Source organism: Lithobates pipiens, unplaced genomic scaffold (genome assembly GCF_037356315.1).
Source record: "Lithobates pipiens isolate NorthernLeopardFrog02 unplaced genomic scaffold, aLitPip1_a1.2 Scaffold_27, whole genome shotgun sequence".
Classification (NCBI taxonomy): Eukaryota; Metazoa; Chordata; class Amphibia; order Anura; family Ranidae; genus Lithobates; species Lithobates pipiens.
This window is the reverse complement of record NW_027507788.1, coordinates 167068493-167092360: the sequence shown is the minus strand read 5'-3', so window position 1 is coordinate 167092360 and position 23868 is coordinate 167068493. Positions and strand designations below refer to the sequence as shown.

The 23868-nt window shown below is 44.8% G+C and overlaps 1 protein-coding gene across 9 annotated transcripts in view; it reads left to right on the top strand.

Moving 5' to 3' along the window:
• The window catches only part of ARHGAP32 (Rho GTPase activating protein 32), a 445777-nt gene that overhangs the window by 379779 nt on the left and 42130 nt on the right, over positions 1 to 23868 (top strand). For 8 of the 9 annotated variants that reach the window (XM_077457864.1, XM_077457863.1, XM_077457860.1 and 5 more), the window contains 4 exons: positions 13041 to 13190; positions 18085 to 18187; positions 18520 to 18664; positions 20222 to 20304. In XM_077457864.1, the coding sequence (XP_077313990.1) occupies positions 13041 to 13190; positions 18085 to 18187; positions 18520 to 18664; positions 20222 to 20304 (481 nt within the window). Of the gene's footprint in view, positions 1 to 5999; positions 6292 to 13040; positions 13191 to 18084; positions 18188 to 18519; positions 18665 to 20221; positions 20305 to 23868 lie in introns of those variants that run through there. The other variant, XM_077457869.1, reaches the window with a different exon arrangement.

Below are 23868 nucleotides of genomic sequence, written 5' to 3'. Positions count from 1 at the left end.
AAGTGAAGTCCACCTAGGATTCCGGATATATTGCTGAACCATTTATAGGTTCCAATGCCTGTATTGACCAAGCCTAAACAGCGGGGTCACACGCTCCAAGGTGATCGGCTAATACCTAGGGGGGGACACCGGAGTGTGAACACAGCACTTTAATATTGAATCGGTTTGCACAACATCCACTGAAACGCATGGAGTATTTTGGAGCACTTATGGACTGAAATTGTGAAGTTTGCACAGCACACCGTAGCACTTTTTAATTCTATTTTTATTCATATATAATGATTTTTTTTTATTTGATGTTTTTTGTTTTCACTATAAGGATGTTAGAATATTTTTCACGAGAGTGCACTTTATTTGCAATATTGCATGTATATTTAAGCACTAATATCACTTTATTGTGGATGGTATACAGCATATCAGGATATTTGATTTTGATAGCGCAGCGTACTACAATATATTTGAAGCTTTGAGGTCTACCCAGTCATTGCTTGCAACAAACCTAGAGAGCTGTCGCTGGGGACTATATACCATGGTAATAACGTCTGGTGAGCCTTTCCATGCAGGTAGGTATCTCCCACTAAAAACTGATAAGCTGAGATGTTGATCCTAAAACTTTCTCCACACTGGGGGTGTTGGTTTTACACCTCGATTGCTGTACACATTGTGTGCAATGTTGTCTATGAATCAAGGGGAGAACTAAAGCCCTAATTCATAAGGATACAGTCCTACTGTTGGACTACTTTGCTCCCCTTTTCTACAGGGGTTATTTTTGCTGTGGAAATCCAGCCAATAAAAAGGCAGCATTCTAAGTGACATCAAAGGTCTGTAGTAAATGTATAGGCTGTATTCTCAGTGATGTAAGTGGTCTAGAGTGAATTGATAAGCTGCATTCTCAGTCTCTGAGCAGGCCGCAAACTGACACCTGTGGGAATTGCTCTTCCTACCTTCTATGGGCAGGAGCCATTTATAAGCTGTTCCTGGATGGACTTTGCTCCATCTGTTACTTAGCTGGAAAAGGCTGGCTGCTATCGCAGTGGAACTACACACAAATATTATTTACAGCGTGTGAAATTTGTACATTTTATTTAGCTGCTTTTTGCTTTGTTGAATTTGGTGCAGGCACAATGTTTTCGGCTGCCTTGAGTGATTTTGGGCTTCTTTTGTGCTGTTTTAACCACCCATTTTAAAACAGCACCTGGAATCAGTGGTTCTATTGGGTTCCAGCAACTTTTTCTGTTTACCTTGTGTCATAATTGTGTATACACAGATTTGTACATCCGTCCTCTATTGGCCATTTTTGTTTAATCAGCAAAATAAGAATATGTGCTGAACATCTGCTCTGTTGGAATGCAGATATACAACTTAAAGAGAATATTGATATAGGATACAGTGAGACCAATAGACTTGCAGTGGAAAAAAATGGGAATAGTGCTGTATAATCACTGTGCCACTAGCTATTAAGAAAGGAGCATAGCATGTACCATACATGTAATGAGCAAATAGTTGCCCCATGTACAGATATTTTTAAAAGCTATTAGAGCAAACATATTTACACAGATTTATTCAACATTTTTCATTTCTAAGGCCCCTTTCACACATGCGGACATTATGTCCGTATTTCATCCATCCGTTTGTGGATGAAATACGGGCATACATGCATCCCTATGGGATAGCGGGTGTCTGCGGATGTCCGCCTCCGCTACTGTCCGATTCTGCAGACGGAGGAAAATCCTATTTTTCTATCCGTCTGCAGATCGGATGAACACGGACAGACGGTCCGTGCTCATCCGATCCCCATAGAGGAGAGCGGAGAGCTGACAGGGCGGTCCCTGTACAGTGTGTGGAGACCACCCTGTCTGCCGCTAGCCCAGCGGGGACAACGGAGCGATCCCCGCTGAGCAAGCGGATCATCATGGGGCGGATCATTACTGATCCGCCCCGTGTGAAAGGGGCCTAAGAGGCTTTACAACTTTTAGGCCTCATGCACACTGGATGTTTTTACAGCGGCTAGTTGTGGCTTCAGACGTTTTCTTCTACAGTCAATAAACTTTCCAGCATGTTATCCTATGTGTCCATGCACACATAGGCCGTTATCAATTGTTTTGGGCTGTAAAAATAACCAAAATTAATGGGTTCTGAGATGAGTTTTTCAGCTGTAAAAACGCTCTGACGTCTAAAAACGCAGATAAACGTTTAAAAACATGGCTCACCAGCGTTTTTTTGATCCCATTGAAAAAAGTTAAATGCTTAAAAACAATATTGGCAATACATTGAAAAACTCACTGCAAAGCTACTGGCGTTTTTATAACGTTATAATAACATCCAGTGTGAATGAGGCTTGAAAAGCACGCTATCACCAAATTATTTTGTAGTGTTTTTCCTTTCCATTGATTATTTTTTTATTCATGCACTACTGACCCTGTTAAAAAAAAAATATGACTGCTTGAACTGATAACGGTCACTTTTTTTTTTTTTTTTTTAATAAATAAGGATCATAATGCCGCGTACACACGACCAGACTTTTCAACATCAAAAGTCTGACGGAATGATTCCGGCAGACTATTCGACCGTGTGTGGGCTGCAGCGGACTTTTGATTTGCAAAAGTCTGACAGACTTTAGAAATGGAACATGTTTCAAATTTTTCCACCAGAACTCCGCCGGACCCAGTTCCTACAGAGAAATCAGCTCGTGTGTATGCTAGTCCGACGGACAAAAACCGATGCGAGGGCAGCTATTGGCTACTGGCTATGAACTTCCTTATTCTAGTCTGGTCGTACGTCATCACATTCGAATCCGTCGGACTTTGGTGTGATTGTGTGTGGCCAAGTCCGTTCATTCGGAAAGTCCGTCAGAACTCTGTCAGAACTCTGTCAGAACTCTGTCAGAACTCTGTCAGAACTCTGTCAGAACTCTGTCAGAACTCTGTCAGAACTCTGTCAGAACTCTGTCAGAACTCTGTCAGAACTCTGTCAGAACTCCGTCAGAACTCCGTCGAAAGTCTGTCGGACCTAAGTTTGGTCGTGTGTACGCAGCATTACTCCTGGTATGTTAGCTTTGTGAATTGAAACTATAGTGTTCAATATACTTATCATTTACTTAATGCATTTTTAATTAAGCATTACAGAGATGGTAACCATTTATTAGAGTAGTCCAGTCAGATGGATGACCATTTGTGCTGTGCACACTGCTGGGGAGGGGCCCGGCTCCCTCTGTACTCTAAGTCACAATGTGAAGAGTGCAGAGGAGCCAGGACCCGCTTCCTGGCAGTTTGCACAATATGTAGGTTGTCTGCCTGACATATAGATCTGAGTGGGAGGTTGTGAATAGATGTCCTGGTTACCAGGGGACTTTTTTCAGTCACTATGGTAACAAAATATATAATAAAATGTAAGGAGCTCCCCTTGACATTTGCAATAATAGGAAAGAAAGCAGTCGCGGCCCATTAAGGGCGCACGCGCGCCACCCCCTCTATCCATGCCACACCCCCTCCATATGGTTAACGGGGACCACAGTTTTCTGGAGGATGTACAAACTCGTGAGATTACATCCAGTTTCAGACCATCAGCACATCTCATCACACAAAGGAACAACCTAGGTCTGGAAAGGTAATATGTTTCTAGGGACACTCAAGTCTCTCAAAACACGTTAGAAGAGTACTTCTGGAGCTAGGTTGTTCTGTGTGATGAGATGTACTGATGGTCTGAAACTGTATCGAAGCGGACACGTTTGTACATATGTTGGTTTGTAAATATATCACCTATTTGACTAATTAATAAGGGATATCTTAGAATAATGCACTGTCCTCTGTTTGTTTTATGGTTGGAGTAAAAAGCTATTTGGTGGCATGAGCTCCATGGAATGGAATCCATCCAGTACAGTGCCTAGTACAGGAGAGTGCAATACTGTGATATAGGGCTGCAACTAACGATTATTTTCATAATCGATTAGTTGGCCGATTGTTTTGATTATTCGATTAATCAGTTAATAACTTTAAAAAAAAAGTGTGGTGTATAATTTAGTTAATATGTAAAGTTTAAAAAAAGGAAATTTATTCTTAAATATCTATATGTAGTGGTAAATATAAATAACCAACTATATGGTTAGGGAGCAAAATCTCGAATGCGCTCTGAGAATAACAGACAGAAGAGATATAATGGGTATACTATTAGAGGACATGTACACTGTAAGGGTGAATCTGGTAAATATCAGACTCAGAGACCAAATTACTGTTTTGCTGATTTTCAAACAGGACTGTAATACATTATATGCTGGCCATACAAAAACAATGTTGTCCTTCAAAAAAAAAAAAAAAAAGTCATTTTAAGAATGTTTGTTCAATTTTCGAATTGTTAGTGGGGTCAAATCGAGGTTCGTTTTCAACCACAGTGACGGGAAAATGTAGAAATAATAGAACACTTCTTAGTCAAAGGAATTTTCAGACAGCGTATGTAGTCTTTGTTCAGAAATTACATTCATTTTAAAAACAGAATTTTAAAAGAAAGTGAAAATTTCAAAACAACATTCTTTCATTCAGCGAATGTACAAAGATTTTTTTCGTATGAATATTCTCATCTGAAAATTGATACGTGTGTGGCCAGCATAAGGCTCGATAAACACCTATCCAGTTTGCTTTTGATCTGTTTTTGCTCTGCGTTTTCATTTTTGCGCACGTGTTTGCATTTTTTTGCCAAATTGTTGTTGGGCAGATTAAAAAACACAAATTGCTGCAAAAACGCATTACATGCATTTCTGCAGCTTCTCCATTGAAGTATTGTGAACCAAAAAAGCACCATTTTGCATGAAAAAAAAAAGTCCCAAATACGCAGAAGCTGAAAAAAGCATGGTTACTCTAGTGATTATTTGAGCTTTTTTGTACTATAAAGGGCTAATTTTTTTTTTTAAACTCCATTATGTTAGTGGCCGATTAATTGATTATGAAAATAGTAATCGATTAATTTCATAATCGATTAGTTGTTTCAGCCCTACTGTTATATAGATATATTTTGTATATCTATATATACTTATTGTGTATATGCTGAGTGTGTTTATTATAGTTTCAGATACAGTATCTATTAGGTCTGGTTTACATACTCCTATTTAATGGTGCAGGTGTTTATGTGCCTTTTGTTCTCTGGGGTAGGAGGCACTTCCTCTATTCATGTATAGTGCTTCTTTTGTATATTTCATGTCGTTTGGCTCATTGCAGGTTAAATGCTGCTTGTAGGTAGTATAAAGAATGCACTGGATAGTAAAAGCATAGATGGTGCATTGCATAAAACAGTTCAAAACTCCTCTATTTTCATTTGATTGCCCCAAAAAGGCCAACATGTGAGCGGCACTATAACAGTCTTTAAAAATCAATAGATACACCACAATGAATATCCACTCCTCAAAATGTGCTTCAAAATTCCACCTAAAGTGAGCGACACCTTCACCAAGGAAAACCTAAAGCAGCTGATCATAAAATGCATAGTTCCCTAGTTCATAGGAGGTCATAACAGCCTGTTTGTCAGATTCCTTCATGGTAAGGACTGATTCAAAGCTTCCGTGTATTACTGTGTACTGACACATCTAGGAAGGGCACAATTCCTTGTGGTCGGAGGAGAGTCTCTGGACCCCAGCTGAGTGGAATGTTAGGCATGTGCCTGTTGGGCAGGGCAGGCATATTGCTTGCCATAATCCTGAAACCAAGCATAGCCACTCTGCTGGGTTTACACCTCTTCTATATCACCATCATTATCATTCTATGATATCCATATAGTAGGAGTCTGTAGCCTGATCCTGCCTCTCATTCATTCACACTGGCTTACTATTCTCTGTCTTGAGGGAAGAGGTGGACAGGATGGGGCTAGACAGAGGAGGGGGGAGGTAGTTCCAGACACTGCACCTGGCAAAGCAGACAGTAAAGAAAAGCAGAAGCCTGAACTAGAGGTGTGACTGGAGGCATGAGGGTGGAGACATACCTGGCTGTGGGTGGAACATATGACTGGGACTAGAGGGAGCGCTGCAATACACTGATCTGCAGAGGAGCTAATAGTAAACACAGGGCACGGTGACACTGCAAAGAGTCTGCTCCGACAGGAAGCACAGGGGGTGACTTTGGAAGACGTCTGCTATGATAGCAGGCACAAGGACCACACAGGAACAAGTTGGGCTCTGATGAAGACGAAAAGGTCTAGAGCAGATAGGTGGTTGGTGGCATTTGCCATAGGAGAGAAACTAGAGAGAGAACGTGCAGGAGGTTATCTGACGATAGTAACAGATCTACAGTCTACATCACAAAGAACCAGGTAAGCTATCACTGATTTGATTTAACATTGTTTAAAAGGTTTTTCGCAGTCTTATGGTGGGAATGTGGCCAGGGGATTTACATACGGTGTTCATATGTGCACACAATAAGATGAGGAAATGACTGAAGAAAACTACACATAGTGTGTGAGATTCACCAGTAACTATATATACTATAGTGCTACCAGTATCCACATACACCATATGAGATACCATTATTAGAATCCACCAATATCCACATACACTGTACAAGACATACCCATATCTGATCCACAAGTTTTCACATACACTGGACAAAAGATGCTGGTATATTATAAGATCCACCAATATCCACACACACTGGAAAACGCACACCTGTTTCAATCCATCAAGATCCATATAAACTGTAGAAGAGACATCCTTGTCGGAACCTACTAATATCTACATACACTGTACTATCTCAAATATGCTTTCCTTTTTATGGTACAATTGTACAGCAGCTGTCTTCATACTTGTTATAGCAGTTGTCCAGTAAATATTAGTGCAGTACATGAACTTTTGAAATGTTGGTACTATGTACGTGACAGTCATTGTACACACTGTACATACGGGATGGCGTTTAATATTGGCACTCCTTGTACACTGTCTTGCTCTAGATGTAAATTATTTTGTGTACACACCCTTAATAAAACTCATTTATAAAAATGGCTGAAATAAGATATGACTGTGTTGCCCTTTAGTTGGCAATCAGAATAAAATGTTTTATTTGTCTATTTTTCTGCTATCATTTTGCTGTACGATCTTGATTTTAGCTTGGGCTTACGTCAGTATGATTGTTACTGAGAAATTATAAAGTGTTTGCCTTAAGCCTGGTATGCTTCAGTGGGCTGAATGAAAAAAAAAGTGACGATCACTGTACTAACACATGTGAAGTTAGTGCGGCGATCTCCCCCACTATGCCTTTGTTCTGACAGGGGGACTGCTCCCACCTTGACACACTGATCAGCGATCGAATGCTGGTTTTTCAGCATGTTCCTTTGACAAAAGCCAGTAGTATGTTGGACAGGCTACTGACCAAATATTGACTGGTTTCTGTTTCTGGTTTCTGCTGCGTGTACCCAGCCTTAAAGTGTTTGTAACCCTAAAAAAAAGAGCGCTCCTATTCCCTTACAGCAGATTAAAGAGCACAGTGCTTGTGCTGTGTAATCTGGCCCTCTCTAAACTGTAAAAAAAACCTGGCTAATCCTGCCTCTTCCTCTGTCCCCCGCTGTGAGCTGACCACGATAATCATGACTGCTGAGCCCTGACTACCGGGGTCAGCTTGTGTGGCTCAGTCATCCGCAGCCCTGCTCTGTCCCCTTCACCCCCTCCCTCCCTGCCTGTCAGCACCGTGTCTGTGTCTCTGTCTCCGCACCCGCTCCCTCCTGCTGCTATTATTAAAAAATAAGATTACCAATGGTCACTGCCAACCCTTCTATTATAATGAAGCATAACACACAGGGTAAATATTTTTCTAAAAGGAACCTTGTAAATACCGTTTTACAGCTATCTTCATGCCGGTGTTGTGTCGAATACTGTCCCCCGTCGGATAGTGTGCGCCCTGTACTGCGCTTGCGCAGTACGGAGGACAAGGAGATGCGGAAGGTCTCTGAAGATGAATGGCGCCTGCACACTGAGTCCAGGTTCAAGCCCCACCATCCATAGAGTTAGAATAAAAAATAGTCGAGCGAATGGAGGTCGTACCCAAAGCATGGCAAGGGAAGCGAGCCCACGAGGGGCCCTGTTACTATGTGCTACCGTATGTCTACTTGCATGGTGGGGCTTGAACCTGGACTCAGGGCAGAAGGTACTAGCAAGTGCGCAGGTGGCGTTCATCATCGGAGACATTCCGAGTCTCCTTGTCCTCCGTACTGCGCAAGTGCTGTGCCAGCGCAGTATGGGGTGGACACTATCCAATGGGGTCGTTTTTGGCAGAACACCGGTCACGTGACTGCTGGCCAATCTCCTACTCCAATCCAGGGCTACTGCGGGAGGGGCTAAGTGGACATGTGACCTCCCCCGCTGACGTCAGAGGGAGATCATGGCCCCTCCCGCAGTAGCCCTGGATTGGAGTAGGAGACCGGCCGGGGTCACGTGACCGGCATGAAGATAGCTGTAAAACAGTATTTACAAGTTTCTTTTTAGAAAAGCATTTACCCTTTGTGTTATGCCTCATTATAAGAGAGGGCCTGGCAGTGAAATACATTTTTGTGGTCACAACCACTTAAAGCCTAGTACACACCACTAGTTTTTTTGTTTTTTTTTCATTCAACCCAGTGGGTTGAACGAAAATAGAAAATTGACAACTTCGGTCGGAGCCCCGTACTAACAATTCAATGTTAGTACAACAGTTACCCCTGCTGTTCTATTATTTTCTGACACGCTGATCGGGAGCCAGTTGGCTGCCGGTTTTCCAGCATGCTTGTCCAACGGAAGTTTCTGTCAGACCAGCTGTCATACACACGGGCCAAATGTCGGCCGTTTTTTATTGAACCAATTTATGTCACCCGACATTTGGCCCGTGTGTACTAGACCTTAGGGATATGGAGGTGTATTGATGTGCCCTTCCTTCTGTCCTTTGCTGGTTCCTGCTTTTCACCTGCTTATATCCATAAGGGCTCCTCTATGACTGATTGAATAATTGTTTGATGGTACATTTCTATAATATATCACTGCTTTTTACCCCACTTTATTGAATTTGAATATGGCAGCCAATGTAGCACCTTCTCCAGCTTCCTGCACTGAAAATAACAAATTATGTTGTAATTAAATTGGATTTATGAACAAAAATATAAACTTCAATTGGTTTTATTGACCTTGTTAAAATTGAGTAGATTTATTGTGCTGAGCAGCTTTAAAAATGCGCAAAACGGACAAAATGACATCTAAAGAGCAGAAAAGGGTATCTTAAATGGATCTAAATGGTCCTGTGGTATGGCATTGAAAGGGTCTCTGCCATCACACCGGATATGACCCCAGGGAGAGGACTGAATCAAGTACTTATTGATCTTTAGAAGTATGTTTTTAATAATCACAGAGATTGTTCAGACCTGACCTGACCTGTCCTTGCAATGACCACACGGGATATTTTGGAGTGGACAGTCTTGACCCTGCTGAGGATGAACAGGGATGTCTATCTACTGCTTTTGGGGAGGTTTTATTTGCCCGTCTATCACTGGCCCATTACTGAGCAGAATCTGCTTGGACCGTGTGGCAGAGGCTGATCACTCATTTTGTGTTTCCAGGATTTTGCCGAGATCTAGTTGTGTACTTCACTTGAAGCGTCACATTCCTTCTGGCAGCTCTATTTTACAGCTCTGCTCTGTGACCAGGACACCTGGATCTGAGTATCATTGTATTTGTTTCCAGACATTGGGCATGGGGCCAGGAGGAAAGTGGAGACGGTCACTCTCGTGCCAGCTTCTGCCAAGCTTCATTGATGGCAGCTGCCGGCTGAGAGACATGAGAGAGGTCTGCACTCTGTCTAAGAACATGGGGGCCATTGTTGTGTCCAGCCTCCTCCAGAGCTAACTGCCTTTTACATTGAAATGGAACAGGGAACATGACATTGTGAAGAATTTACCAATCATTCCAGTGTACAGAGAATGGGTGGCTGTGTGCGGGGAAGATCGAATAAAAGTGCTTGCTAAAGGGAATCCACCATCAGGCTAAACACCAGAATAGCCGTCAGTAGAGGCTTCTATTCTTCAACTTTACAGCAGAATAGCACTTTCAGGGCAGACCCCTCACTCTGCAGTGATGCTGGACAGGAAAACTATGGCAGCTTCCACCAAACATCAAAGGCTTCATCAGCCAGGTGCTCAGCTGTACAGGTACAAAGTGTCATGCAGCAGTGTAGAGGTGTGAGGACCTTAGCAGTACCACTAATGTTCCAGCCTGGACACATTGGGGGAAATTTAATAAGACTGGAACGAACAAAATCTGGAGTAGCTGTGCATAGTAAACAGTTTCTGTCTTCTGCTTGTTTAATTAGGCTTTGAAATAAAAGCTACAAGTTAACGGGTTGCCATCCACAGCTGCTCCAGATTCTGGCTACTCCAGTCTTAATAAATTAGTATTTAGTGAATGGAACAATGACTGTTGTGTTAACATTTGTCTTGAAGAATGTGCACCCTGCTGTGTTGTAATTGTGCATATGACTATGTTCAGGGTATGGAGAGGCAGATGACATGCTACAAACAATAACTAGATCTCTGCACTTTACAAAGTGTAGAAACAGTGACAATATATGGACAAAGGGCAGGGTGATTGCCTATTCCAGTGCAGTAGCAGTGATTGCAGGGGCGGCCCATGAATTAAGGGCGCATGGGCGCTGCCCCCTCTGTCACACCCCCCCCCCCCCCCATGTAGAATGGATACACCCCCTTTTTGGATGCCAGGCGCCTGAATTACAGCGGCGGGGTGTTTTTTTTTTTTTTTTAAGCACCTGATTAGAGCCATAGGCTCTGATAGGCTTCAAAAAAAGGTGAACTCTGAGCGCAGAGCATTGCACTTAGTGTTGACCCAGGTGTGTTAGAAAAGCAAATTAATATCTGCTTTTCTAACACTGAACCACCTCTCTGCCAATCAGGAAAGGCGGGTCTAATACCCATTACCTGATTGGCTGAAGGCACAGGCGATCCCATTGGCCGCCTAGTAGAAGGCAAGAAGACACGCATGGAGGACACAGGAGTCAACGCCTGACCTGCGCTACCCGTCCCACAGATCGCTGCCACCACCCACTGCCGGACCCACCACTACAATGGAGTAAGCCCCGGGAAGACTGGGGGGGGGGGGTCGTGTCACAGTGGCTGCATTTGCTGGGCCCAGTTGGCTACACTTTTTGAGCATGGTTTTTGTTTCCGAATTTTTCAGTTCATTTTATCAGCCGCCACTGAGTGATGGTATGGCATGCACGACCACCATAGTTGGGGCTTCAAAAAAAATATAGCTTTTACAGAGGGTGGACTTTTTTCGGCCTGTAAACACACCTTTGTTAGCCTGTGTGTCCATGCACACATAGGCATTTACAGGCTTATTAGAAGAAGAGCATTTATAGGCTGAAAAAAATACCACCACCAGCACATTCAGGAGAGGAGCTTTTGGGCAGAAAAAAAACTTGGCATGTCTAAACCCTAGGCACATTTAGCTCCTGAGAATTAATTCATTCCAATGGCCAGAATAAATTCAATTCTGGCCAATGGAATCCATTTACGCGCACACTCTTGGCGCACCCAAACACGTGTGCAAAATGCCGTTTGGATGTTTTTGAATCAGTTTTACTCCTGCCAGGACATGTACAGGGGAGCTGAGCATATGCTCAGTGTGCATGAGGCCTTAAGTACGTGTCTGTTAGTATACAGCAGTCAGTATTGGTGTGCACTGGAATATGTGTGTCGGTATTAGCAGTGTTTCTGTACGTGGCAATGTGTCAGTATGCTTTAGTATAAGGCTTTAGCAGACATTCTGTGTAGAAGATGTAGAGTTCCCATCCTCCCTCTGTATCAGCTGATGAGTAAGCATTGCGTATAAGCACCAAGGACAAGATTTACAGAGTACTAAGCCTAATTACACACATTATGAAGAAAACGGCAATACCTGCAGAAAGCCCGAAAACAAAGCCAGAGTAGAGGAAAGGCAATGTCCATTACCCAACATCAGCCTAATCATGCACTGCACATCCACCCCACAAACCTGGGGTTAGATGCTATGCTGAGTTGATTACAGTTTTTTGTTGGAAAAATTGTTGATTTGGTGTATTTCAGAATAAGCTCTAGGTTTAATTTTTCCATGTTTGATGCCTACTGTAGGCAGATTCTGCTATCTGTGCAAAAAACACAGAAGAGGGTTTGATTAGTTACCATGAGTAAACCTTCCTAAAAATGGAATTCTAGCCAAAACATTGTTTTCAGTAGAGCAGGGACCTTTGGTCATGTTTTATTGTGTTTCCACTTGGGGGTTTTCTACTCACTTGCTGTCCCATTGATTACTTGACATAGAATACAATTCTTATAGGAAACAAAAAATATATATATGACTGAAGTTGAGTTTTAGGACATGTTGATAAATATAGATTGCATGTGTTGCTTAAAGTCAGATGGCCCAAGCTAGTGTTCTGAGAACTATATAAGTCATGAAATTCTGGCATTAAATCGATCTCTGGTCCAGCATCCACATTATATGGGATGGGTTGTTTTAGGTTGGTAAATATATTTCTGTGGTGGTCAGTGTTGGCATGATGTCATGGTGCTGCCAGTCCAGCATCCAAGTAATAATATCTAGGAGACCAGTATTTGCCAGTTGGCAGGAGAGTGGAGGTGGGATGTTCTGACCTGTGAGACCACTTTTATGATAAAATAAACAAACTGTAAAGCCATTAACCCCTAACAATTAACAAGGTTTCATACTTAAATTTCCAACCTAGGCGTAGGAAAATGTTTTGATTTGTTGTGTAACAGTTCAATATTTGTTCAAGTTTCTTTCATACACAGCTCTCCTGGTCCACAGCACAATGGCTCTGTGGACAGCCAGCACTGTGAAGGACATCTTTGTGTCTATTAGCGATATCCCTGATTCATCTCACATAGCAGCCAGCATGCTGCTTTCAAGGCCAGAAAGAATTTGCTCTTTTTGTGTCACCCCTCCACACAATGTCTGTCTGTGTTTGTGCCAGTTAACCGTCCATGTGTCTTGTGATTCTTGGAGTAATGTTGATCTCATGCTGTCTGTGCAGTGTCCCGGAAACACGGCAAGCTGATCACATTCCTGAGGACCTTCATGAAGTCCAGACCCAGCAAGCAGAAGCTGAAGCAGCGTGGGATCCTGCGGGAACGGGTGTTTGGCTGCGACCTTGGGGAACATCTTCTCAACTCTGCCCAAGATGGTAAGAGCTGACATTTGCTGGAACTATTATTATAGATTAGCTGTGGAATAAAAGCTGTTCTAATATGCTTCTGTTTTTCTGGTGGAGAATATGATGGCAGAATTGCAATGTATGGTGGAGGATGTGCAGGAGGGCAGGGTATGATGGTGGACATGCAACAGGAAACAGTGAATGGTGGTGAATATGCAGTGTATGGTGCAGGATATGCAGCAGGGGCAGTATGTTTCAGAGGATGTACGGCGGGGCCAGTGTACAGCGGAGGATATGCAGCAGGGGCAGTGTATGGCTGAGTATGTGTGGGGGGGGGGCAGTGTATGGCAGAGGATGTGTGACGGAGGGCAGTGTATGGCAGAGGATGTGTGACGGAGGGCAGTGTACGGCAGAGGATGTGCAGCGGGGGGCAGTATACGGTGGAGGATGTGCGGCGGGGGCAGTGTGCGACGGGGGGCAGTGTACGGCGGAGGATGTGCGGTGGTGGGCAGGGTATGGCGGAGGATGTGCGGCGAGGGGTCAGTGAACGGCGGGGGTCGGTGTACGGCGGAAGATGTGCGGCGGGGGCAGTGTATGGCAGATTATGTGCAGTGGGGGGCAGTGTACGTTGGAAGATGTGTGGCGGGGGCAGGGTACAGTGGAGGATGTGCGGCGGGGGCAGTGTACGGTGGAGGGCAATATATGGTGGAGGATGTGTGGCGGGGGGCAGTGTATGGTGGAGGGCAATATATGGTGGAGGATGTGTGGCGGTGGGCAGTGTACGGCAGAGGATGTGCAGCGGGGGGCAGTGTAAGGCGGAGCATGTGCGGCGGGGGCAGTGTAAGGCGGAGCATGTGCGGCGGGGGCAGTGTATGGCGGAGGATGTGCGGCAGGGGGGCAGTGTACGGCTGAGGATGTGCGGTGGGGGGCAGGGTAAGGCGGAGGATGTGTGGCAAGGGGGCAGGGTGCGGCGGGGTCAGTGTACAGCGGAGGATGTGCGGCGGGGGCAGTGTATGGCGGATTATGTGCGGCGGGGGGCAGTGTATGGCGGATTATGTGCGGCGGGGGGCAGTGTATGGCGGATTATGTGCGGCGGGGGGCAGTGTATGGAGGAAGATGTGTGGCGGGGGCAGGGTACGGTGGAGGATGTGCGGCGGAGGCAGTGTACAGTGGAGGGCAATGTATGGCGGAGGATGTGCGGCGGGGGGGCAGCGTACAGTGGAGGGCAATGTGCGGCGGGGGGCAGTGTATGGCAGAGGATGTGCGGCGGGGGGCAGTGTATGGCAGAGGATGTGCGGCGGGGGCAGTGTATGGCAGAGGATGTGCGGCGGGGGCAGTGTATGGCAGAGGATGTGCGGCGGGGGGCAGTGTATGGCAGAGGATGTGCGGCGGGGGGCAGTGTATGGCGGAGGATGTGCGGCGGGGGGCAGTGTATGGCGGAGGATGTGCGGCGGGGGGCAGTGTATGGCGGAGGATGTGCGGCGGGGGGCAGTGTATGGCGGAGGATGTGCGGCGGGGGGCAGTGTATGGCGGAGGATGTGCGGCGGGGGGCAGTGTATGGCGGAGGATGTGCGGCGGGGGCAGTGTATGGCAGAGGATGTGCGGTGGGGGCAGTGTATGGCAGAGGATGTGCGGCGGGGGGGCAGTGTATGGCGGAGGATGTGCGGCGGGGGGCAGTGTATGGCGGAGGATGTGCGGCGGGGGGCAGTGTATGGCGGAGGATGTGCGGCGGAGGATGTGCGGCGGGGGGCAGTGTACGGTGGAGGATGTGCGGTGGGGCAGTGCACGACCGTATATGATGAAGGATATACAGAAGTATGAGAAGAAAGTGTTTGATAAGATCTGTGCATTCTGTGATGACACTGGGGCCCTTACCTCTCTTGTACATCACCCCCTCACACAATGAACAGGTTAGACTGGAATTTTGTGCACACGGCATCTACTTATCTGCTTTGTTGTGGATCACTCGTATTACCAGCTCTAGTTGTCTCAGTAAAAAAAACAACAACCTAACAGCTCAGAGCTTCTCTGGCAGCAGAGAAATGCATTGTATTTCAAAACAAATGTTTAGATAGATGAATTGGAGTCGCTGTGTATTTATTTTTTCTTAAGCAAAAACTTGTATCTAGTGGTGAGTTATCTGTGAGGGTTGTCAAAGGTAATCTAGAATAACAATGTCCTCGCCCTAAAACTCCTGTAGCTGAAGTCAGAAAACTCATGAAGATTCATCAGCCACTGTGAACGGTGGCAGTTAAATGAAATCACATGCACATGAAATATACTGTGTGTGTAATGTACCATCACACACCTAATCTGGGGGTCTTCTCAGTGTGTGGTCCCTGCCATGGGATATGTATGTTCAGTTTCTGGCCCAACATCCTTACAAACATGTTTGCAGTGTGACCCAAAGCACCCAACCAGAATTTAATCTTACAGATTTCTAGAGTTGTCCATCCTTATTTTATTTAAGGATGAACCATCATAATTGCCTTCAAGGACCTATCTCTCCATCGCCACCAATCACATTCCTCTCTTCCCTAGAAAATTCTAGTTTCCATCAGAAAGTCATCTGTTGCCAGGTATAAGGATACACTCAGTCTGCTGTCTACTTTATACTGTGTCCAATAGGCACCTAGGAGATTGGAGAAGCAACACACATGCAGATACAGCCTAGTTAGATTATCAAAACTCTAATAAAGGGAGGTAACTTACATTTGTGTTACTAATTGAATTTAAAATAAGTTGGTTGCCATTCGAACATAGAATAGTATCTGTAGCTATAATTCGTTGCATTCAGTGTAGATAAAACTGTTTTGTAATAGAATTAGGGGGAAAAATTATTTTAGGAGTAACTTCTTTTTTTTTTTCAGCCTCACTAATGTCTGAGTGGACCTTTGATGTGTGCTCTAATGACTACATTGCTGTTTGATTTGTAATGTTTGATGTAGCAAATTGTCTGTCACACTTCAGTTCCTGTCAGTCTCCTCTGTTGTATAGTCTGTGGAGTCCTGAGCACTGGATGCATGCCTCTATCATAGGGCACCAAGTGCCAGGAAGATAATGGCAGTAAAGGGAAGGCATAGGAGAGACTTGGTGATATATATATGCAGCACGTGGTAGCTATAATTACAGGGCAGAGTTTGCAGTATGGGGTGTGACGCCTGGGAATCTCGGGACACTGGAAGAGGTGACAAGCTGAATACCTGAAACCAGGTGTGAGAGTTACACCTGGCAGTCTCCTCCTGTCTGTCTCTGTTATTGAATAGACCAGATCCAGGCTCTCACTGTCCTGTCATCATAACACCAGGCGCTCAGCTAGCTACATTGATCACAAATGATATATAAACCATTCCGCTGTGTGTAATCTGATCTCCCCACTATTCACAATCTTTCTGTAGTCTGTGAATGTGTCTGCTCAGTGCTGGGTAGTGAAGAAACCCGACCATAGGTCATTATCACTTGTATCAATTTACCTTTGGTACCTAAAGATTTGTTAAATCCTGAACATTTTCAGACTCTAACCAGTGTGACTAAGGTTAGGTTTGTGTATTCTGCTCACACGATGCAGAGATGTGACTGCTGCAGTCATGGTGGGGGGATGGTGTGTTTACTCCAGTGCTTTGCATATTTGTCCTGAGGAATAATTGGGAAGAGCCCAGGCATGTTACGTCTTTGTGTTGTGTCTAAAGGCCTGAAGAGTCATGTGACCCTCCTCTACCCGGCTGTGCGCAGATAGTAAGCCATGTCTGCTAGAAAACGAAGATATTGTGGCGATGAAGCAGCAAATGACCTATATCATAATAATCATTTTATATCTGATGAGCAATATAAATGTTAGGAAATGTTTCTGTCTTTTCTGTGCTTGTCTTTGTTATTCCTATTACTTATTCAGGAACGCAGCATAGCCTGTATGACCAGGTATCAAAATTTAGCAGTTTTGTATCGCCAGACTTGAGACGGCCAACCAGTTTTTAATGATGATGCAACTGTTCCGAGGCTCTGCAATTATCTTGTAGTGTTTAGATTAACATACAGGTTGAATCAAGAACTAAGGTGCATGAAAACATCTTCCAGCATGCTTGTAAACCTCTCGGGCTGCTTATAGGCAATCTATCATCTACAATAGCACTTTGTTGTGTAGGAGTAATAGACGTGTTCTGTAATGTTAAACTTTCACTGCTTTTCCAAACAGCTTCATCAGCTTTAGTTCAGTTCAGCTGCAGATGAATGTGATTTACTACTATTCACTATACCTTGACCAGGATAAGTGAGAACCTTCAGACATCTGATATGTTGGGGTTCACCAGTTGGATAAAGAAATGTTTCCTCCATTTGTATCAGCAATTTGTATGAAGTTCAGTTCTCAGACGTACTCAATTTACAACCCCCACCATCCATCTTCACAAACCTCAGCAACATTTTTACCTCTAGATTTCAGAGAGGAGAGGAGAGTGTAGTATGTGCTGATTGTTGGCCCAGGAATAACATTGTCCAAAGGTTTCCTTGATTATACATTTTATTCCAGGCACCACAGTTTGATTTAGAAACGCAGCCATGTTGTGGGTTAGCAGTACAGTTAGTTAATCAGAAACTGAGTTTGGTTTTCTCCATTCCCAGAGAAGCTGATTGCAGAGATCACTTCGGGAGCGGACCAATCCCCCCGGAATCCCTATTTTTGTTAGTAAAAGGCTGTGAGTAATGATATGAAGAGTTAATAAAGGCTGCACTGCGGGAGGCGTTCTACGAGCATCCAGCTACAGAGACAGGACAGTAATTCTCTGAATGACTTTATTAACTGCTCGGTGGTGTTATTATAAAGCGAATGTTCACTTCATTGTCTGCTGTGTGGGCAGGAAATTGCTGTTTTGTTCATCTGGCTGTGATGTGGTTTCTAATCTGTTCCTCCTACTTCTACCTTATAAAGTCCCCCAGGTCCTCCGAAGCTGCACAGAGTTCATAGAGAAACATGGCATTGTGGATGGGATATACCGCCTCTCTGGGATCGCCTCCAATATACAGAAACTACGGTGAGAGATTGTCTCCTGGCATGCAACATAATGCAATAGATACAGACACACAACAATAATAATCTACAGTGTATATTGATAATAAAATAATGCGGTATGGGGGACTACATCACTATTATCAGATATGCAATAAATACTGCATATCTTTTATCAGAAAACATACCTTAAAATAAGATACAGAGCACAGCACTTTATTAAAATAAAATATATAATTTTGTGTCATTTTTTATCAGATGTGGGGCAAAGTATCAATAGTGGGCTCTGCATTAAACATTATTATTATTATTGTTAATATGTTGCACTAAATCTGTGTTTTTGTGACACCCTGTTAGGCACGAGTTTGACTCGGAGCAGATTCCAGACCTAACTAAAGATGTCTACATCCAGGATATTCACTGTGTTGGCTCCCTGTGTAAACTCTACTTCAGAGAGCTCCCCAATCCACTGCTGACTTACCAACTCTATGAAAAATTTTCTGTGAGTATACTATTTAGCAGATCTGCTTCACCCTGGGTGTACCTTCATATACATTTTGATATATACACAGCAGCCAGGTTGTGCGCCTACACTCACCTGTCCAACATATATATATATATATATATATATATATATATATATATATATATATATATATATATATATACATCATCTGGGGTGTACAATTCTACACTCAAGTCTCTGACATAAACGCAGCACCCTGGGGCTTACGCTTCTATATTCGCCTCTCTGACATAGCACCCAGGGATTATGCGCCTACACTCACCTATCCGACATATATACTCAGCACTCCTGGGTGTATGCTTCTACACTCACCTCTCTGCCATCTTGCACAAAGACACTTGACATCTTGCACTAGGTTAGAGGAAGGGACTACCGTATATACTCGAGTATAAGCCGAGATTTTCAGCCTCTTTTTTGAGGCTGAAAGTGCCCCCTCGGCTTATACTCGAGTCACCGCTGTCTGACTGCTCGATCAGCGTATCGAGCAGACAGACGGCGGACATTAAAATTCAAAAGCCGCGCCTCCTTCTCCGCCTCCGCCTGTGAGAGGCGGAACACTGAATTTCCCAGCAGTCAGTGTTCCGCCTATCACGGACATCCGTTCATTCTCATACTACGGACGAGTATGAGAGGATGTCCGTGATAGGCGGAACACAGGCTGCTGGGAAATTGAGTGTTCCGCCTATCACAGGCGGAGGACGGAGGCGCAGCTTTTGAATCGTAGAATGGCCGCCGAGAAGAGCGGCGATCCATCGGCACGACACGGGACGGAGGAGGCACGGGACGGAGGAGGCACGGGACGGAGGAGGCACGGGACGGAGGAGGCACGGGACGGAGGAGGCACGGGACGGAGGAGGCACGGGACAGAGGAGGCACGGGACAGAGGAGGCACGGGACAGAGGAAGCACGGGACGACGGCGGCTCGGGACGGAGGCTTGGGACACAGGTAGGCTGGACACACACACAAGGCTGCACGGACACACACACACACACACACACACACACACACACACACACACACACACACACACACACACACACACACACACACACACACAGGGATGGATGGATGGATGGATGGATGGATACACACACACACACACACAGGGATGGATGGATGGATGAATACACACACACACACACACACACACACACACACACAGGGATGGATGGATACACACACAGGGATGGATGGACGGACACACAGGGATGGATGGATGGATGGATGGATGGACACACACACAGGGATGGATGGACGGACACACACACAGGGATGGACGGACACACAGGGATGGACAGCCATGTCTCACCCTCGGCTTATACACGAGTCAATACGTTTTCCAGTTTTTTGGGGGTAAATTGGGGGCCTCGGCTTATATTCGGGTCGGCCTATACTCGAGTATATACGGTATGTCTGTGTTGCCTGTAAAAGCCAGTAGGATTCTAGTAGTCATTGCTTTAGTGCATATTCGTTTCTTGACAGATTATACACAAGTTTTTGTGTATAATAACACATTTTATTTGTTCTAACAGGACGCTGTGTCGGCTGCAACAGATGAAGAAAGACTAGTGAAGATCCATGATGTCATTCAGCAACTGCCTCCTCCACATTACCGGTCAGTCCATGGCCTGCGTTCTCCTTTCCCTTTCCTATACCAGCCATATATATATAATGTGCCTTACAACTTTAAGATGGGTGAAATGTTACTTTCTTCTTGTTCTGAATACACAGTTGCTGATTGATGACAAAGAATTTTTAATATGCGGTCACAAGTGCTTCCAGTGATCACTCATTATACCCCTACTTTACAGACCAGTTTTTCCACATATTCTCATATTGGTGGCAATACTTGCTGCTATCAGTCAGTGTGTAGCCACTAAAAATAATATTTCCTTGATAGTCTGGCATTTATATGAACTATCATTTCTGCCTCCTCGGGTTGATACAAATTAAATTTCATCTATTCTCTCCAACCTTTGTGTAGTGGTAACTAAGTGGGGAAATGGATGAGATGTGTTCATCATCGGAACTCTGGATCGTATAGCTGAATCTAGCTCTACTATGGTAGATGGGGGCTGGAGCATCCGCACAGTGAGGCTGACATGAAGAGAGAGTCTCAATACATCAGACTGGGACTTGCAGCACACAGATCAGACAGGCCGAAGTTAGAAGTGGGTGAATGATGACCCTTCACTGTCAGACATGATGTTGTATATGAATTGGGTAGCTTTGGTTGTGAGTGTTGGCCTGTTTGTGTTTCATTGTCTGTGATTTATTAGTCCCTGATGCTGCCTCTCTGGGTCTGGCATGACGGAATGTGGAAGGGACAGTCATGAGAGAACTTGTCTGAAGATTTTGTAGAAGTAGATGCTGTAACCACCCAAAGTCTTGACTGTTCCCCCTACAGGCTCACTAAATCCACACAATAACGGGTTAAATAATTCTGCAGCATTCTCTGGGTGGAATCCATGCACCATGTATAATTTATCAGGCTGTGAAACAGACAACATTTGCCATTATTGAACTCAGGGGACTGTAAGTGTCTGCTTTTAACACATCAGTGCGGAATTATAACAGCCACAGAATTTTATAGAGCAGTGCGGAATAAAGGAAGTGTCTGGATTGGAGAAAAACCAGTTGCACATGAGTTGGACTTTTCTCATTAGGGGCAATAAGAGTCAGTAGAGGTGGGCAAAGTACAGTGAGCTATACCAGGCAGATATTGAGCAGTTTAGAAAACAGTGACGCCTGTTTGCTATGCGTTGAGATAGGCAAAATTTGGAGAGACTGTACATGGCAACCAATTAGCTTCTATCTTCCATTGTCAAAGCTTGGCTGGACAAGTTGAAGATGAAAGCTGATTTTTAGTGAACCTCCCCCCCTAAAGTTGAAATGTAATCTGTTTTATCTTTTCGCCTTCCCTGGTTTCTCCATTCTCTCCTCATTCTATTACATCACTGGGTCTCTGTGCTCCTCTATACAATCCAGGCAGATCATGTGGAGGTGGGAGAGGCTGGCGGGGTTCTGTACAGGTTTTTTTTTTAAACATCACAGCACCCTGCCTCAGTACTCCTCCAAGGAGTCCTTAGACCTGAGGCAAGCAGTGGGCTGGCTCCTGTAAGGGGTTGTGGAAAATATCATAATGCCTTGATAGGTGGATGTCCATCTGGAGGAGTGGCTGTTCCTAGACAGACTATATTTGCATGCAGACCACACTAGGTAACACCCACATCTGATTTTCTTTTCCTTCCATGATTGAAAAAACTGAAATCCAATGAAAGGGATGGGCCAGAGACATTCAGTCTGGGTTGGAAAGTGATCTATGATGCTGATATCTTCCAGCCAGGACATGACTTGCTGCAACTTCTAGTGCACAATGTGAGAAGTTCACAGTGTGCAGTGAGATTACAGTAAGTCATTTCAGTACACACTATTGTGATGTCGGGCATGTCGTGTGATTTGCACCGCTTTGCTGCACAGATCACATGCAATGTTTATGCGAATTTGGACCAAAATGGTGTAGGACCCTTTTTTTGGTCTGCACTGGAAACGGAATGCATGGGTGTCCACACCCATGCGTTCCGATTCCTGCACCATTTCACAGTTTGTGCTGCAATCTATGAACCGATCTGGCAGTGTCACTAACTATGTATCGACCCTCGCAATGGTTCACATAGGGCAGTGTGAACTGCCTGCGAGAGACATGCGATGCGGGAACCAGCACAGGATTCACACTGCTTCACGCATAGTATATGTGTGAACCCAGCCTTCAGGAAACTCAACAGAGTAGTAGATTACAGATAACAGAACACAGAGGAGGAATATGCGGCTGATAAGAGACACATAACCTAGTAATGGCCGTGACTTTATAATTCTATGTTATGAACAGCTTTAGTCACCCAAAAAACTCATGATGTTTTCCTATCCATAATGTATATTTCTAGGTTTTGCTTTTTTTTATTTTTAACAGTGTAGAGCAGGGGTGCCCAACGTTTTAACGAGTGAGAGCCACTTAAGTGAATTGGTAACTGGTCGCGGGCCACAATGAGCGGAGGGGAAGGATGACAGGTCCGTGTCCACAGACACAGCCCACTCTACTCTATGGGCCCTCTGATCCAATCCGATTCGTCCAGACCAAAAGGGGCAGATCCCTTTCTTTTTTTTTGGTAGGCTGGTGTAAACAGACACAAGTCCGTTTACATCTGCTGATCCATACAGGTGAATAGTAAATCCGATTTGGGTCTGACCAATCATGTGAAAGGGGCCTAAGGCTGCTTTCACACTGATGCGCTGCTATTTACCCAAAGGCCGCGTACACACGCGGGGACTGTTCGCTCAACTTTGTCCGCTGAACAGTGTTTCGGCGGACAGTCCGCTCGTGTGTGGGCTTTCAGCGGACAGTTTCAGAGGACAGTCTGCTGAACAAAGTTTTTCGGAAATTCCGAAAAACTGTCCGCTGAAACTTTGTTTCAGCGAACAGTCCCCTCGTGTGTAGGCTTGTTCGTCAAACTAAGTTCCGCGCATGCTCAGAAAGGATTTACACGCCGAAGTTTGCATTGCAGTGTATAGGACGTCGTTTTCTAGTCCCGTCGTACGTGCCGTTCACGTCATCGCACGCGGTTTCAGCGGACTGTTCATTCGTCGTGTGTGGGCAAGTCCGTCCATGCTAATTTTGAGCGGACTGTCCGCTGAAACTGTTTGACGGACAAAGTTGGGCGAACAGTCCCCGCGTGTGTACGCGGCCAAAGCGTGGGTGCAGCGCAGTGAACCTGCTTTTTTTCTGCGGGTTAGCTGCACTTTGTCTATTATATCCTGCAGGTGTGGCATACTTTCTGAAGGTGCAACAAACCTGCAGGTAATAACAGAAGTCTATGGCTCAATGCAGGTAACCCGCAGGTGCAGTTTGAAAGCAGCCCAGTAAACACTGCAAAACAGATATATCCATATCTACTGTGAATTTAGTAGTAAACTTACCTTTATTAACTGTCTTCCATTCTGGTATCGCTGGCTGTTGCTGTCCCAGGTGGAGTGCATTTTATATCACTCCGCCTGTGACAGGAGCAGGTGCTATACAGGAAGCATTGGCTTATGTGGCTCTGCTCCGCAGCCAGTTGCTTCCACTACCAGTGGCTTCATTCACAAAACTGCTGCTCTGGGATGGCTGGTCGGCAACCCGTGA